This window comes from Podarcis vaucheri (assembly GCF_965113315.1).
Source record: "Podarcis vaucheri genome assembly, chromosome: 10".
NCBI classification, from domain to species: Eukaryota; Metazoa; Chordata; class Lepidosauria; order Squamata; family Lacertidae; genus Podarcis; species Podarcis vaucheri.
Window position 1 is genome coordinate 57,815,594 of NC_138748.1, and position 17,588 is coordinate 57,833,181.

Genomic DNA, 17,588 nt, shown 5'->3' on the forward strand with positions numbered 1-17,588 from the left:
TCTGGGAAATGAGTCTTTTACCTACAAATCTATGGGAAAGAATAAGGAGAAAGTCTCATTCTGCCACCGCCCACCCCCCTTGTCACAGAATATAGCCAATTAAAAGTACTGCTTGATACTAGCAAGCTGTTTCTTAACATCCAAAGTAAATCAGCTTTTCAAAAAGCTAAGAAAACTCCAGAGCATGAGGTACAAAAGTCAAACATGGCTTCACCCTAAGGTGTCAGCTGCCTCACATATTGTATCCATGACCTGAGAGCCTTCTCTGTGATGGTGTCCCAGCTGGCCTCCTGTCTTGTAGTGGCCCTTCTTTCATTAGCTTAAAATGATTTTATTTACTCAGGCATTTACAGTGGGGGCGGGGCAGTCATTTGAAAGATGCGTATTTTCTGTTGTTCTATAGACATTTAGCTGATGGGTGGGATATAAATATTTCAATAAATAAATAAATTCTTGTTAATCAAATGAAGAGTAGTGTTTTCTAAATGCATATGCACTGTGTCCTTACAGAATAATATATGGATGCACTGCGGGCTTTGCTTGCAAAAACAACAAAAATGAGAGCACCAACAGGGATGAGATCACACCTTCTCCATAGGTAGGTTTGTGTTCCTAGGATTCTAAGTGTGTAGAAAGGGCCTGTCTTGATTTTTGAAATATGCTTTAGACTGCTGAGCAACTTTATGAATAATAAATATTGTTATTAAAAGTCACTATTTGTACAAAAGCACAGTGTTCACAAATGAGGCCTCTGTTTTGTACTCTGGATTCCCCCCCCCCCCAAGTACCAAATATAACGTAGGCAGCACTCTCACAAATTCAGTGGCTTCAGCTACCTCAATTAATTTCTTAAAACGCATTCCCATTAATTTTTCACCAATTTTTGTTCTAAGCATATTCATGGCAGAATGTTTGGAACTTCTTTTTATACAGAGATTCCAAACCAATTATTTGTCAGTCCTGTTTCAATGAGAGAAGCACTTCCACATGCATTTATGTTGCAAGCCAATCTATTATAAAGCAACACAAATAAAAATTGAAAATAAGCTTACAAATATTTTGTGTATGGAATCAGGGGTTGTGATCAAGTTTCTCTTTTAACATTTTACTCAGCTGGGTACGCAAGCATTAGCTATTAAGAAAATCACAATCCCTTTTCTTACTTCTTTTTCTTCTTCCTTGTGGTTTTCAGCTGGAGTCGGCAGAGCAGCCCTCTCACACGGTGACTGATCAGGCAGACAAAGCTTGCAAGGGTCTGAAGGAAAACCAACAAATAAGTCCATAATTATTTTAAACCAAATGAAGTGCATTGAGTTTACCGCCGCCTCCTTGCTTATTTCCAGATAGTCAACTTGGTACTTAACTTGAACACTACCATTCCACCCAGTTATACAAGACAGTCACAGTGCTATGGTCAGTGCAGCCTGATGTGATGCATATTACTTGGCAGCAAGTACTATTAAAATGAGTGGAGATTACTCACAAATAGGTATGCACAGGATTGTAGCTTTAGATGCTAAAATATTACACTGCTTGTAGAGGTGTGGCTCATTACAGGTCAAAAAGAAATATGTTTAGCAGTAAAGGGTAGTTGGACCAGACACAAGGTCAATCCTAGTCTATCCTGCTTCCCATAGTGGCCTCTGCGATGCCTCTGAGAAGTGCACAAGAAGGATTCAGAGACATGAATTGTAGCTTATAGTCATTGATAACCCTGTCTTCCATGCATTTGCCTAATTGCTTCAAAGCTACGTAAGCTAGTGGCTACCACCACATTTTGTGGTAGCAAATTCCATAAATTCTAGAAGGGCAGGATGAAAATTAAGCCAGAAGATGACAAGAGAAGCCTTCATTTCCAGGGAAGATAGTAACAAACCCCAAAGGCAAGACAGCAGAAGCAGCTTCCACAAGACTCCTGCCAGTCTAAGATGGTTGGCTGTAAGTCGTGGAGTCCTCCTTCTATAGAGCCAAAAGGAAGCCACTGATGGAAACTAGCACCACAGAGGTATCCCATACTGAGAAGACTCCCCAATGTGAACATGGCTCCAGCTAGTACCCCCTTATGAAGCCTGAATATCCAAGTAAGATCAGCTGCCATAAAAATGTCAGATGTCAAGTATTATTCCTTGGCCTTTTATTCTTTTTCGGCTTTTGACAAATCAGGTTTTAAAAAGGCAGCCTAGACTTAAGCAAGACTATCATTCCCATAACCTGACACAACATTTTCCATGTGTACACCTTCATGGCAGCCACCTGCAAGCATTCCCTGAGCTGCAAATGTTCTCTGGCAACTTTGCCACCAGATTTACCTAATGATAATGAGAACCATGTGTTAGAATACTGTACTGCCTGCAGTGCAGACTGCTCAAAACTGCCTGGGGCTTCAGACTTGATGATTAAATTTTGGTACCTTCTGTCTCAACGGAAGGGGCAGCTGTCTCTTCTTCTTCTTCTGCTTCTTCTTTTTCAGAGACTTTCAGCTCCAGTTCTTCTGCCTCTTCTTGATGCAAGCGGCACTCTGCTTCTGCATCAGATGGGATGTCATCTGCTCCCCATTGTTTTTCACATGGAAAGGAACAGAACAAAAACTAAAGGATCTGACATGCAAATCTAGAGTGTTTTTGTGGTAAGATTTCACCGTGCCAACCCAGAGTCAAGAGAGATGAGTGAAGGGAAATGGTGGCTGTGACAGTAAGATCTGAAGGCAATCAGATGGACGGAGGGTGGCTGGCTCACCTTCTGCATCTGATTCTCAAAACGCCCCCCCCCCCCATTAAAACAATCTGCTGGCCAAGGACTTGGCACATTCTCTGAATAATTAACATAACCTTTATTACTTTTGTATACCCATTTAGAATATGGCTAGCTCTAGGCCAATATTGATAGCAATAGGTTCTCTCCACTCATCTCAGAAGCTTTCTTGAGCACCGCTAATCCTCGATTGAATAAAACATTACAATTGTAATGACAACTGTCTCCACACACATTCACACACTGCTAAAACAGCACATGCACTGAGCTCAAATGTTTTGGGGTTTGCTAAGTCTTGCACAAAATACCACCACTACACCCGTTTGAGACATGACTTTGTACTACAGAAACTACGTTTGACAACACACTAGGGAGTTCATGGTCCCATACCATCATCCAACTCTGCACCGGTGTCCCCATCTTCAAGAGCTTCCGCAGGCTCGGTGCCTGCCTCATCTTCATAGTCGTTCTCCTCACACAGGGCTAGAATAAATATGATACATAAAGAAACGGGGGTAGGGGAGAAAACAGATCTATGTAAGTTCAAGTTCTAAGTTGTACTGTGGTCTCTTCAGAAGTCCACTTTTGTGTGTGAAGATCTAAGCGCCAGAAACAGTAATATCATGTGATGCAGACGCTGCTGAACTATACCACTAGTTAAAACTGAGGTGTGCTGTATGTTTGTATGCTGCCCCCATAAAACCACACTTTGCATATTAAACCTAGCATGTCAGAGAGAAAACTATATAGAACATTTTTTTTTAAAAAAAACCCTAAACAAAACATGGAAGCATTCAAACCTATTTGCATTTGAAATGGTAAAGCCAACCTTGAGTTGCACTATACTACACTACTGATCATATAGCTCAGCTCACAGATACTTTTAATTGGTTCACTTTACCCATCTCTGCCCTGAAATTGCCTAGGCGACCTCTTAGATCATAATCTGAAAGTCTATGACACCAGATTTGTTTTCTGTTGGGTGCATTTTGTCTTGCAAAGCAGTAGTTTCAAAGCACAGTCATATTTGGCATACGTTTACCAGACTTTGGCTGGTCTGTGCAACTATCCAAAGCAAGCACTGGTTGGGTAAAGTGGAATATAGCATCTCAGAGACTAAAAGAATTGGCGCTAAGTGATGCAACATTTTGGAACATCCTTTTTAAAAAATGAAATTTTGTAATTGCCCAAGCTATCATGCAATTTCCCATGACTGCCCTGTTAACATTATCAAGATATATTTATTTTATTTATTTATTGAATTTATATACCGCCATGCCCGGAGGTCTAAGGGTGGTTCACAGAATAACCTTAGGCTGATTCACAGAATAAAAATAAAGACCTCAGAAGTCAGTGACATGTTTAATGGAGGTACAGATTGGGAACACATTGGTGCAAACATATATTGGTGTGGTGGAGAGACGTACCTATTCACAGTTATTGTACAAGTATGCATTTACACACACTAGGCAGTTAAAGATGAAGTGCAAGGGGATAAAAGCTGTCACACCAAAATTTGTGAGCTATGCACTACTGTAGCCAGAAACGAATGGAGCCAACATTTTGTCCAAGTTGGTCAGCAGCCACAACTGGATAAGGCGGTATGCAGCCGTCCTGTAAGCTCTGCTGTCAGAAGCAAAAGGTTTTAGAAATGCACTAACTACATTCATGCAAAACTCAGGTGCCAAATCTCAAGTAATCACTTTTCTATTATGCAAAATTAAGTTTCTAGCTTGTAAAAACCTGGTTCTTCTTTCCTAAAATGCCCTCAGTGACAGGGGTTATTCTGAATAATAAGTGCAGGGAGGGAGTAGGGCATTTTCCAGATGTTTTAGACTGCAGCTTCCTTCAGTCCCAGACAGCATGCTAAATGGCCACAACATCTGGAGTGCCATGTTGGCTACCCCTGATCCAGAAGATGGTCTGGCAAGAACAGCTAACATATTCCACCTTTCTCTCATATTTTAGGGTTACAACAAGCTTCGGTTTGTTAAAGTGTTTTCTCCTCTTTGAAATGAGGCCAAATTCAGGGGGTGCCCAGGTTTCTCTCAGGAATAGAAGAACTTAGAAATTCACAACTAGCGGCCGCTGTAAATATGATGCTTCCAAGTCGCTGTGATATTTTCCAGCCAGGTGCCTGGGACTACACCCGGCTCATGTCTGCCATATGCACATGGGCTATTGTAGCATAGTGGCTGTGAAGAAAATGTCTCTAATCCAAATGTCACCTCTGCTATGAATTCAGAGGAAGCTACAAGGCAAGCTATCGTCTCTTAAAATGATCTGACATCTTCAATGCAGGAATAATCTTAACCTATTCTACAGGATTAATGAGAAAAAGATTAATGATAGAAAAATGTAACTTGAACCCTTTGCTGTATAATGCTATATAGTTCTATATAAATGGCCTTATTATTATTATTTGCATAAAACAACCTTCAAAACATAGAGGGATCTGCATAGCTTCTTTGAAGTGCCACGTACAAGAAACGTTAGATTTAAATTGGTCCTAATTTCCTACTGCACAAATGAAAAATCCGTTTCCTCCTCAACAACAGCTGCAGTTCCTTCATAATACACATGGACCTCTTTTTTGTTTGGCCTGCCTTGGGAGAGGTTAACGTGGAAGCCTAGTTCATGCAAGAATTAACCATCTCAGTGAGACATGCAGCCTCCTCCCTTCTCCCCAAACCCAGCATGCAGTAGCACCAAAGGCATAGATAGCTCCATGGTTAAAAAAGGGCCAGCAGCTGGAACACTAAAATTCCGGGCAGGTGGGAGCACCAGCAGTGGCGGGCAGGGTTACTTGTGAGCTGTAAAACAGAACATCAGCAAAACTACCTCCTGGGACTGCTTCCAGCCACGCCTGCACTGCCTCGTGGCGTATGGAGGGAAGGTCCGATGCTGAATTAAAATAAAATAAAATAATAATAAATTTCAAAGCAACGAAACAAACACTTTGAAAGTGAAAACATCTGAAACGGAAACATCAAGGGAGGGAAACTTCAAGAAGAGCAGACAGACCAAGGAGACACCAAACACAGGGAAGACCAAAGTCGTCCCGCCCCCTGCTCCGAAAGGCGGGGGGTGGGGGGGAGAAAGATGAAGCATGAATCCTTGAAGCATGAGTAATTGCTGCAGTGGTTTTTGCTACCCACCTGCAAGGAGAGGTGGTGCAAAGATGTTCGTTTCTGATTGCAGATGAATCCTTGTCCGAGCTCTGGATCAATCAAGCCTCACTTAGACTACTGCAGGCCATTTCTTTTCATTCAAATCACAACAGTCCTGCAAAATGTATCCCTTTCCCTATCTGTATTATGTCCCCGCCTCCCTTTGGATGGTTGAACTGATTCTTCAATTCCCATGCATTTAATGCATTAAAGTGTGTGAAGTGCTGTATCAACTTTTCCCAAACTGGTGCCTTCAAATATTTTGGATTACCACTCCCACCAGCTCCATCACAGTGGCAAACGGCCAGTGTTTGTGTGATTTGTAGCTGAACACACCTAGAGGGTGCCAGGTGGAGTCAGGCACTCAGTGGCCTAAGTCCAGCACAGAGTTAGGCTTACTTAAACTCAAGGATTTCATTGGGTTTATGTATGCCTAAGTGTTGGGTTTAGAACAGTGTCCTCACACCAAAGGCTCTTCAGTTCTCTGTGTCTTCTGCCAAGCTTATCTGTTACAGACTCATTTGATGCCTGCATTACCCAGAGTGCTGTTCCCTATTTCCTAATAGTCCTTCAAAATCATCAGGTTCTTACTTCTCACACCTGACAAAGCCTTTGCTGTAGAACTGTAGACAATACAAAGGAGTGACTTTATGTCTAATTTACCATCTTCTGTATGGTACTCCTTAAGCAAGCCCTAGTCTCTTTTCACCATTCTCTTGTATTTGTTATTTATGTGACAAGGAAGAGTACTTTTATACTAAATTAATCTGTGGACAGTAAAAGCAGCTTACAGTTTATAAAAATCAAGATGGTGAATAGGATAAGAGGAAAGAAAACTCAGAAGATTCCAAGAAGGGCACACAGATTCAAATTCTAGGTCACCAGTGAAAGTTTATGTAACACACTCATGTGGAATAAAGCAAAAACAAACATCTACTTCTGTTATAAAATTTCCTAGGTCCTGAGATTTACTGGCATTCCAAGTTCAATTTTAAATTTTATTTTACTTTGAGAAATAAGCTCTCGGTGTTTGGGACTGGGCCTTCTCAGTTTTGGCCCTGTAACTTTAGAACCAGGAAAGAACAATTCCCTTGACCTAAAGAGGTTTGCTATAAAAAAAGTTTGAGACTCCCTGAGACAGACAGATCGAATATGCAGTTGGATGATGAAAGGCGTGGCTGAAGACTAACAGCACCTATGTGAGGCTTCCAAAAAAACAGGAGAATTCTGGCTGGGAAAATTATGCAGCCAGAGGTTGAAGGTTAGGCATTTCCTGACATCTGAAATGTGTAGAGAATGAAAAGATAACCTTTCTCTTGCAAAGAGTGTCCACATGACCGACTCTAATTAGAATTTATTTTCAATATAAATCAAACACAGAACATCCATTAAAAGTTAGTTCTATATTAGAGGGAAGACGAGACACTGCAAATCATTTGGAGAATATAACCAAAACTGAACCTAAACGGACTACAGATCCTGACAGCTTTGTAGCAGGAACATGCTGCTCTCTGAATACTAGGCACATGATGAATCCCTGCAGCTGAAGAATTACCTAGAGAGAAGTCTGGAACCCACTGCAAGAGGAAAGTAACAAGCTGCACAGTTATTGTGCAAAGCAATTACTTTATGGGAAGTACCTTAGCAACACAGACCTGGAATGACATAACAAACATCAGCTACAGGCAATGGCAAAGGCAGGAACCTCCTGGGAGCTCTGAGCACAGGAAAGGGCCCACTATCCCAACAGCAACAGGTTTGCTTTGCACAGAAAGTCAGAGGCAATGCAAGAGAATTTTCAAGTTTCCACGCCCTGCTTTTTTCTGGTTAACGAGGCCCACAGAGAATGCTTTGTATGGATTTCCCCGCAAATGCTGCATAGAATAAGGAGCATTGAGCAATACCTCTTTCGCTACAGGCAAGATACTTAAAAGCATTCAGTTTCAGCTTTTAAAAGAATTATCCAAGGAAGAAGAATCCAGAACTGTCATAGGCAATATTTGTCTTATACTTAGGACATTTCCCCTAACGTTTAAGAAAGAGCAACCTTCTTAAAACTTAATTATTTAGCACTGCATTCTCTATTCTTCTTCAAACATTTCTCAGTCATGCAGTAGATATAAATATATTTAAATAAATGCAAAAGTAAAACTTTCCTCTTCACAACGAATATACTCAACTCTTTCAGATTCTCCAGACATAATTTGGCTTCTAGGCCATTCATCGTTCTTGTTACTCTACTCTGGATCCCAAATTCCAACTGAGGTCTCCACAGCACTGAGGTTTTTTTTAAAAAATGGATTGGCCTTTCTATGTAACTTTCTACACCTCTCTGCTCCTGATATTTAGGGACTTACTTGCTTTCACATTTCTGACTTGCATTAGCTGTCACCACAAGCTCTCACTAGTATAGAACTGCTTCTATCTGCTTTAGGAAGCCCAGAACACTTAAAGGCCTGCTCAAAGGACTGCCTTCCACTATACCCCACATAGGCATACTAGCAGACATCCATCATTGCAACCCTGTTCTCATACTTTTTCACCATTCCATGGCATATTTTCAGGCTCCTAAAAAGCCACTTCCTAAGCCTAGGTGCCAAAACTTCCTTGAACAAGCTTCTCAGAGAGAGGACCATCTCTGGCTATGATATCTTTATTAAGTTCAGAGCACCGGGGAAAGTAAGACACAGCAGGAAGTGCCATGAGCCTCTCTTCCACTCAGCCTCAGCAAGGGTGGGATCACCTGTCTTATCTTCACTTTAAGATTAAGACACTTCTGCTCGTATTGAAGCTGGTTGAAAGAGGAAACCAAGACAATTCCTGCTCTCATATCCTCCTCTGTACCTGGAGCTTAGTAGGGCACTTAGCACCTAGTAGGGTTCCTTAAATCTTCTCCTTCCTACTTAATGTTAAGCAAAACCGTATCAGATACCAACTGTATTGTCACAAAAGGAGCTGCCAAATTTAATCAGGAGAACATTGTACTATCTTAAGAAAATTGGCACTTCCTGCTTTTAGACAAAATTTGGGGTCCACACAGCTCTAAGTCGTGGACACAAAGAATAACAATTTGTTTTCAGAGTTAAATAAAATTCCGCTAAGACTTCCTGCTAAACCATGCCAAGGGTCTATCAAGTCCTGCATTCAGATCTTTCTCCTGCAACAATTAGATCCTTATAAGTAGGAGAGCATCGGAACGTAAATGTAACCAGGGATGCAAGCCTGGAAGATTCCCTTTTGATGGCCTTTGTAAGCAACAACAAACGGAGACCAACCTGAAATGAACATTGCTAAAAGTGACATTAAGACATTTGAGAGTTGGCCTTTCTGGAGATACAATCAATAGGGAACAAATGTCCTTGTGATGGAAGGGGTCAACGCAGCAGACACGTTTACCTCTGGAGGTGGAGGACTTAGAAGTAGGGCCCAGTTTTTCCTCCTCCTCTTTCTGACGGATGTGTGTCCAATGCACATCTGCCAAGATCTCCAGTGGATCAATCGGATTTACTATCTGCTGCAGCCTCAGGTTTCCAGCTAGCAGACAAGAGGCCAATGGTGGATCATGTTGATGGAGTGGCAAGGGATAAAAGGGAGGAAAAAGAGAGGGAAGGAAAAGGAGCACACACAATAGGAAAGAAATGCAGGGAAAGGGAGGGAAAAATGAAAGAAGTTACTTGCGGAGATCAGCTGGCAAAAGAAGACAGGTAAAATTCAGCATCATGCATGCATATGCTCCCCTCCAGACTCACTCGCCCTCTCCCACACATGCACAGACAGGACTGCAGTTTGGAAATTCCACTCCATGCCAAAAATGGTTCAATGGTGCATATTCTTAATCAAGAATTCACCATCTCTAAGTTTTCCTTTTAAGTATTATTATAGGAAAAAGTCACAGTCTGTTAGTAACTGGATATCCATGTTCATAGAAAAGTACACAAACCTGTACTTTTTAGCATTCTTTGTTTAATACTAAGAAAGCCCAGGAAGATGACATTACAGAATGATTTATATATATAAAAGTGACTTCTGTGTTCCCCCTTCTTTTCTAGACAAAAGCATTTCAAAAAGTAACATGACTGTCCTATTTTTAATTAATACCTTTCTAATTTGACACAAATTGAGTTATAAAACTGAACTGTGGAAGGAAAAATGCTATTCAGAAGTGAGTGATGAATCCTGGTGGCCACATGGCACCTCGTGCTGTCAAGTCCCCTTGATGCAAGTCCTTGGGTAAGTAGAGTTAGTGTTTATACCACATCACACAGCATTAGGAGTTAGAAGGGTGAGTTTCAACCAGCAAGAATTGAGAGTAGAAGGGAAATTTATAGAAACCTAGCAAGGCTTCCAAAGAGCAGGCCTCACCCTATCATCCCAAACTGTACCTTCTTATTCTGAATGCACTTCACCATTCCCAATTTCACTTGGCCAGTTAAGAGACCTTAAATGAATATTTCTCCGATGGGAGTGTGTGTGTGTGTGTGTGTGTGTGTGAGAGAGAGAGAGAGAGAGAGAGAGAGAGAGAGAGAGAGATACAGATGTTTCTCTTAGGGCAGCTAATTGGCCTTGTTAACAGTCATTACTCCTGTGTCCTTTATCTGATTTGTACAATAATAACTGAAACTGCATATAAAGCACTGAAGCTTTTTGTTTCAGTGTATCATGTATTCTGCAAAAAAGGAACAAAAGGAATATGGTTCATGAGATAAAGTAGGCATCTCGGCACCTTTCACAGGATTGACCTCTCTTCCCAGAGAATCAAAGCAGAAATAGGAACAGAAGATGGGCGGGGGCCTCCTCTCTTTGATCACAGAAGTCTTTAATCAGACACACAGATGTTGCATTCAATGCAAGAAAGCAAACAAACAGAATCTGAGCTGTAAATTTACAGGTTTTGTTCGCTCCTTATCTGGAAGTTAACAGTAATTCTCAATTACAACTAATTTGGTGAAACAATTTTTAAAAAATATGTTGCTTCGTGTGAAGCCTGCTCTTTGTAAAATGCCCCCCCTTTAGGGGAGGTGATGACAATGTGAGGGTACCTTTAAATGTACCCGTGTCCTCTTCATTTGAGAGACGTTGAAGCCAGAGGCCTTGCTGAAGTTCTCTCTCCCAAGGGTAATACTCTCCCTCTACAGCAGGGGGAGTCACACATCAACAAATAGCATTGATACAGAAATTAGAGCAGAACAAAGAAAAAGAGAAGGACAGAGAATCAGAAAGAACACAGGGGTGTTTTAGGGAAATCCAGAAAGGTTCAGGACTGCTTCACCTATAAGAAACCTTACACAGATTTCACTTACGTGTACAGAATTAAATGCAATGCGTAGGAACACCACCCCATATGATGAACACCTGTCTACTTTGTTGTGTGTGCCTGTTGCAAAAAACTCTTTCCTTCTTCATGATAGGTATATATAAATTAATCACAGCTGTATTTAGGGTTACAAGTAATTTCCTTGCCAAAAAGCATTATCTGTTCAGGGGGAAAAAATTATGCTTGAAAATGCTCTTCTGTTCCAAGGCATTCATCAACTAAATTTCTTTCTGATGTGCAAATTTAAGTGAGCTGGTGGTAAAGGAATTCTGAGAACATCACATTTGTAAACGCGCTTGAAGCAGAAGGTGCCGGATTATCTGTCTCCAAGATGCAACTTTACAATATTCAGGTACAGAAATATTTTGTAGTGATAACTCCAACAGCAAGTTCCTTGGTCTGTTTAATAGCACAATTGAAGCTGCCTTGATCTCTGTTGTCTTTAACTCATCAATGGCCTTTACTGAAAAGCCACTTTGTTCTTAAACAGGTGCTGCAAGAGATGTGTGAGTTCTCTGGCAAAGGAGGCCCATTTTGAAAGCTGAACTCCTCATTTGGAAGAGCCCCACCCACCAAAGATATATATCTGATGAAATTGATCGGGTACCAGCTGCCACGACAAAAAAGTGACTTGAGCAGCAAAGCTTTCTATTTCCACAAACAATCCTCAAAAGTAATTTAAAATGCCAACACCCTATAAATCCCTGAAGACTGAATATTATGCAGATTTATGGTTCCCAAACCTTTCAATAACTGAGACACCTGCCTGTTCTGATCTGTAACTGATACTCCCTTAAGCAGTTAATGCAGAACTGTTGCCATTAGATGCAAGCATGAGTATCTACACATAACACTTTTTGTGACTCACTCTTGATTTCCCAACTACCTTAGGTGGTAATCCCTAGTTCAGACATGTGGTTTTCCACCCCTAATTAATCCATGTCTTAAGCAGTCATAAAGGAGCTGAGGAGGGGGGGGAATCCATTTTTTGATCCAAGTGCAGACCCCTATATAACTAAAAGCAGGGGTCCTTCTGGTCTGGAAGCAAAGCTTTGTCCAACCTTTCTGCTATTCACAGGCCTTTGCTGCTGGCTCCTAGTTCTGAGCTGTGATAGACTCTAAACCTATGCAAACACATCCAAGGCCAAATAAATACAGCCTCTGAACATTTCATCACCAACAGCCACAGAAACATGCCAAACTTTTCACTTAACCTATTTACTGAATCACAGTTCCAGCCCTGACTTGCCTCTTCACCCTGCTACTGAACTACTTCCTTGGCCTGCAGGCAAATCAATCTTTCATTACTTCCCTAACCCTGGCAATGGACCTTTGAGCTCACCCAGCTGCCATCATGTAGGAACATAAAAAGCTACCTGTAGAGCATTTATCCATCTAGCTCAGTATAGCCTACATTGTCTGATGGTAGCTCTCCAGGGTTTCAGTCAGGTCTCACCCAGCCCTACCCAAAACTGCCGGGGATTGAGCCCAGGGTGTTTTTGCATGCAAAACGTGCATTGTACAATTAAGCTTTGGCTCTTCCCCAAGCCTTTTGTTATGGAGGAGTACCTGCCTGTCGAACCGGCTCCTCAAATTATAACTCTGTTTTAAGCCTGAATGCAACGCATGACAACTGGGATGCTGCAAGGTTCTGTCTTGGGCCCAGTGCTGTTCAATATCTTTATGAATGACTTGGATGTAGGTATGGAGGGGATGCTCATCCAATTTGCAGATGACTCAAAACTGGGAGGGGCAGCCAATGCTGCAGAAGACAGAATGGGGATTCCAGATGACCTCAACAGATTGCAGACCTGGGTCATAACTAACAAAATGAATTTCAGTAGGGACAAATGTAAAGTTCTACACCTGGGCAGGAAGATCCAGGTGCACAAATGTAAGATGGGCGACACCTGGATTGCAAATAGTACATGTGAAAAGGATCTAGGGGTTTTAGTAGACCACAAGTTTCGTAGGAGTCAACATGCAGCAGCAAAAAAGGAAGAAAGCTACTTCTATTCTAGGCTGCATCAACAGAAGCACAGTGTCCCGATCAAGGGAACTCACTAGTCCTGCTCTATTCTGCTTTGGTCAGACCACACCTGAAGTACTGTGCCCAGTTCTAGGCACCACAATTTAAGAAGGATAATGACAAGTTGGAACGTGTGCAGAAAATGGTGACTAAGGTGATCAAGGGTCTGGAAACCAAGTCTTATAAGGAATGATTGAGGAAATGTGGTATGTTTAGCTTGCTAAGGAGAGACTGAGAGGAGATACGATAACCATCTTCAAATATCTAAAGGGCTGTCACATGGAGGATGGAGCAAGCTTGTTTTCTTCTCCTCAGGAGGAGAGGATCTGAACCAATGGATTCAAGTTACAAGAAAGGAGATTTTGACTAAACATCAGGAAGATCTTTCTGACAGTCAAGAGCTGTTCGACAGTGGAATAGACTCTCACAAGAGGTGGTGGACTGTTATTCCTTTGAGGTGTTTAAACAGAGGTTGGATGGCCATCTGTCATGTATGATCTTGCTGAAATTCCTGCATTGCAGGGGGTTGGGCCGGATGACCCTTGGGGTTCCTTCCAATTCTATGTTGATTCCCAGACGTAAATTTGCAGACTGAAAAATGAAAACCTGGAACAGTGTTACAGAGATGAAAACCAGAGAGAGCGAGAGAGCAAGATAAGTTAGAGAAAATACAATTTTAATAACTGCCAACTTGATGAAGACCACCACCTCGGGCCCAAATACTTCTTCTAAAGCTTTTTCTTGGGACTTCCCAGTAGTCCGTAAATATGAGTCTCCAGCAGGTTTGCAGTCTTTGCACTGACTTCCAAGTTTTCCAAAAGAAATGGGAGATGCACTTTATATTTGATTATCTATTCTGTATGATGGCAATCTGTGATCAATATGCCAGCCTGGGCTCCTTCAGGATCAATGGCAAGATATAAATTGAACAGCATTGAAAAAATAAAATTAATATGCATATCCAAATCCATATCATGAGAATCAATTGAAACTATCTACTAACCTTCACTAGAGACTTCTTCCTCTTCTTCCCCCTCCTCCTCTTCTTCTTCCTCTTCCTCCTCTGCTTCATTGTCATGATTCTTCTCTGTGTCCAGCTCTTCCTCACTCTTGCCCTTCAGCATGGCATGTATCCGCACAGCCTCTTTCCAAGGCACACCACCCAGGTCAGAAGTGGGCTGCTGTGGCTCTTCCTCCCCCTCCTCCTCCTCCTCTTCTTCTTCCATCTCAGATTCTGAACTACTGCAGAGGAAAATCAGGAAAGTTAGTAGATGATACTTCAACAGGGTTTCCCCCCCTTTGCGTACAAGCAGATGATTGTTTTAAAATAACCATAGCCAACAAAACAAAACAAACTGCCTCAAACCAGGTCAGAATATTTGTCCATCTATTCCAGGAGTGGGGAACTTCCGGCCCATAGACCAATCTTGGCCTGCAAGCGAGTCCACGAGGCCACTTTTCCACAACCACTGCCACATGTTCCCCACCCCTGCTCTTGACTATGACAGAATGGGGTCATTCAAAACAGAACTGAATCAGAATTTAGCACTGAAACACAACCTACATGTCAATTGTTGAGGGGTTTTATTTCCCACTCCCAGTTTGCAGCCAATTTGAGGTCTCTGTGGTCCCTTATTCCAAAGTGAAAAAGAGCCAGTCATGAGAGGAAGGTAACTAGTGCCCCCCCCACTCAGACACAATCAGCACCAATGGAATGACAGCCTCTTTCATTTCAGCACACGCCTTACTGAGGAATGATCCCATTAGAAGAAGAAAACAACATTTAATCTTTATAGGCCTGTTACATATTCCTCTTAGAAAAGCAAGCTCCTCCTCTCCTGGAGGCTAAATCAACAGGAATTCACCCTTCTTTTCTTTGTCATATGTTTTACCCTTTCCCCCCTATCCATTTTTATTGGACAAAGTCCAGCAGGAAATTCTCCAGTACAAAAAATATTTGAAAAGATTAGGAGGTACATATCTCCAACTCATTTCACTTAGAATTGTAGCAGCAAAAGTATACACTAAATTTATCTCATTTTTCTTTTGTTTGTTCCCTGGCAAAAATATTGTTACTTTTGTTGCAATTAAGAATAGCAGTGGGATTCTGTCTTTATTCACACAAACTGTGAAACCTTCCATTTGTTGCTTAGCCATCTATTTTCACAAAAGACGTGGGAACAGGTTTTTCACGACTTTTTAAAACCAGGCTGTTAAGTGAAATTATGGGCAAACTTCAGAAATGCATAATCCTTTTGGGAATTTTATCTAGACAAAGAAATGTTCGTTGTGATTTTCTCAACTCCTAAGAATGTGTTTTTCCAAACATTTGTGTTAAGAATTATTTCTTAAAAACAGCTTTTTATTTCAGTACATTGCCTGACAGATAGCTAGGCCCTCAAGGAGGAATGTTGGCTTTGCTTTGTTGGAAGAAGAAAAAAAATCAGTTTTATGTTTACTGACACTTAAAAATAATATGCAACTCCCAGTCAAAGTGCAGAACACATGCTCAAATTACAAAAAACGTGGAATTCAGGTTCTTTCTTCTAAAATATTTCTTTCTTCCTTTTTTTGTTCTGTTTCATTGCACTTTGTATTACTGCAAGTTTTACTTCAAGTTTTTCAAAAGGTTTGAAAGTCCTCTGTTCTCTAACTGGCCTATTCCTGCTTAGTGCTTTTTGGCTTGGCTTGTGGCTGTTAGAACTGTGAAATGTATTTTAACTAGCTGGCTGAGAATGTTTTGGCTTCTGTCTAATGTAGTGCTAAGTGCCCCATAAGCACAAGAATTCCTGCTTGCACAACGTAGGGCTGCCATACCTCCAGAATTTCCCAGACACAGCCGGTATTCGGCTCTCTTAAACAGCATTTGGGCAGAAAATCGCTGAAACGTCTGTGAAAATCTGGACATATGGCAGCCCATGTTGGAAGTGGAGATTTTTCCAAATTTCATTAAAAGTTGCTCAGAAACTTTGGCAAAAAAGGAAAAGAAAAAGCTCAACAACTTTTGTGTCCAGATTTCCACTTTTTGAAATACGTCAACCCTAGCGCAATGAGACTTCCTCCCTTCTCTCCTCTGCACCCCATAAATTTGTTCTGGGGGGTCCCCCAACCCTCCAGAGTAGATTTGGAGAGGGCATACGGCAGATGCAGGTGGAGGAGAGGGGAGAAAGTCCTGTTGCGCATGTGAGAATCCTTATTCAGCGTTGTACTGCATTTGATACAAGCCTTATTGGTTTTTAAGGGGGAAACTCTGAGCCTTTTTGTATTATTGACATTTTTTTAAACTTCTACTCTTTCAAGCCACCTTGAACAGGCATTCTTTAGAAAGGCAGCCAAGTCATATTTTAAATAAATTAAGGCTTTTTTAAAAAGAAAAATAACCTGCTGGGTACATCCTCTTCTGTTCCTTTGTCTAGCACGCTGCTCAGGTTGTGCTCTGCCAAGGTCTCCTCAGGGACTTCTTCCAACTCCTCTTCCCGTTGTACCGAGAGACGGTAATTCTCCAGTTCAATCCGCTCTGGTGTGCCACGCAGTCTCTTTGCAATGCTGGGTTCCTCTACGCCATTTACACTGGGAACTGGGGAACAAAAATTAACAGGGGAGAAAGAGCATTATGAGCATTGATCTGGACTGTGAAAGTATTGTATTTGTTTCCATCAATGAGTCAAATTTGATTCTGGTTGATTCTCCTAATAAGAGATTTGACCATGAAAACTGCTACTAAAAAGCAGGATTTGAAAAAGAACTAATAAGAGGGAATTTCTGCTTTGTTTCTGGAAAATGTCTACCTTATATTGGCAAGTAATACAATATAAGAGGTGTAGGCTTAATTCACACATGTGGCCCAGTGAGGAGACTGTTGGGCAGAGCAACCACCTCCAAGGAGAAAACTGAAGAAGAACCCCTTTCTTTGCTATGCTGCATTTCTTCCTACTAGAGTTCAATTGTTGTTGCTATATTTTTTAAACCTAGGGGAGCATTCAAAAATGGTATACAAGTCTTCTCTCCCACCCCAGTCTGTTGCACGCATATATATGTTTATGCTCATTGGCTTGGATTAGGGTTGCCAGACACCCGCGGTTCTTGGGGATAGTCCCCGGATTTGCAAATCTGTCCCCGAACAAAATCCATCGTCATAATATCCCCAGATTTGCAAATCCGTCCCCGGGAAGCGTGGCAGCGGCAGCCTCAGCAGCCTGGAGCCAGTCTCTTAGTGCAGTTGGCTCTGGCTGGCTTCAGGAACTGCTCGCTGCTCACTGCCGTGGCACCCGCCATTTTTCCTGCACCACGACAGTGAGCAGCTCCTGAAGCCAGCCAGAGCCAA

General features: G+C 41.7%; 1 protein-coding gene across 9 annotated transcripts in view; it reads right to left on the reverse strand.

Annotated features, from left to right (window-relative positions):
* MICAL3 (microtubule associated monooxygenase, calponin and LIM domain containing 3) overlaps positions 1-17,588 on the reverse strand; it is a 190,885-nt gene that overhangs the window by 33,966 nt on the left and 139,331 nt on the right. For 6 of the 9 annotated variants that reach the window (XM_082241384.1, XM_082241380.1, XM_082241379.1 and 3 more), the window contains 8 exons: positions 16,646-16,841; positions 14,268-14,506; positions 10,961-11,050; positions 9,318-9,455; positions 5,593-5,655; positions 3,142-3,234; positions 2,411-2,545; positions 1,164-1,255 (listed from right to left, as the gene is read on the reverse strand). In XM_082241384.1, the coding sequence (XP_082097510.1) occupies positions 1,164-1,255; positions 2,411-2,545; positions 3,142-3,234; positions 5,593-5,655; positions 9,318-9,455; positions 10,961-11,050; positions 14,268-14,506; positions 16,646-16,841 (1,046 nt within the window). The remainder of the gene's footprint in view (positions 1-1,163; positions 1,256-2,410; positions 2,546-3,141; positions 3,235-5,592; positions 5,656-9,317; positions 9,456-10,960; positions 11,051-14,267; positions 14,507-16,645; positions 16,842-17,588) is intronic. The other 3 variants (XM_082241383.1, XM_082241385.1, XM_082241386.1) reach the window with 2 other exon arrangements.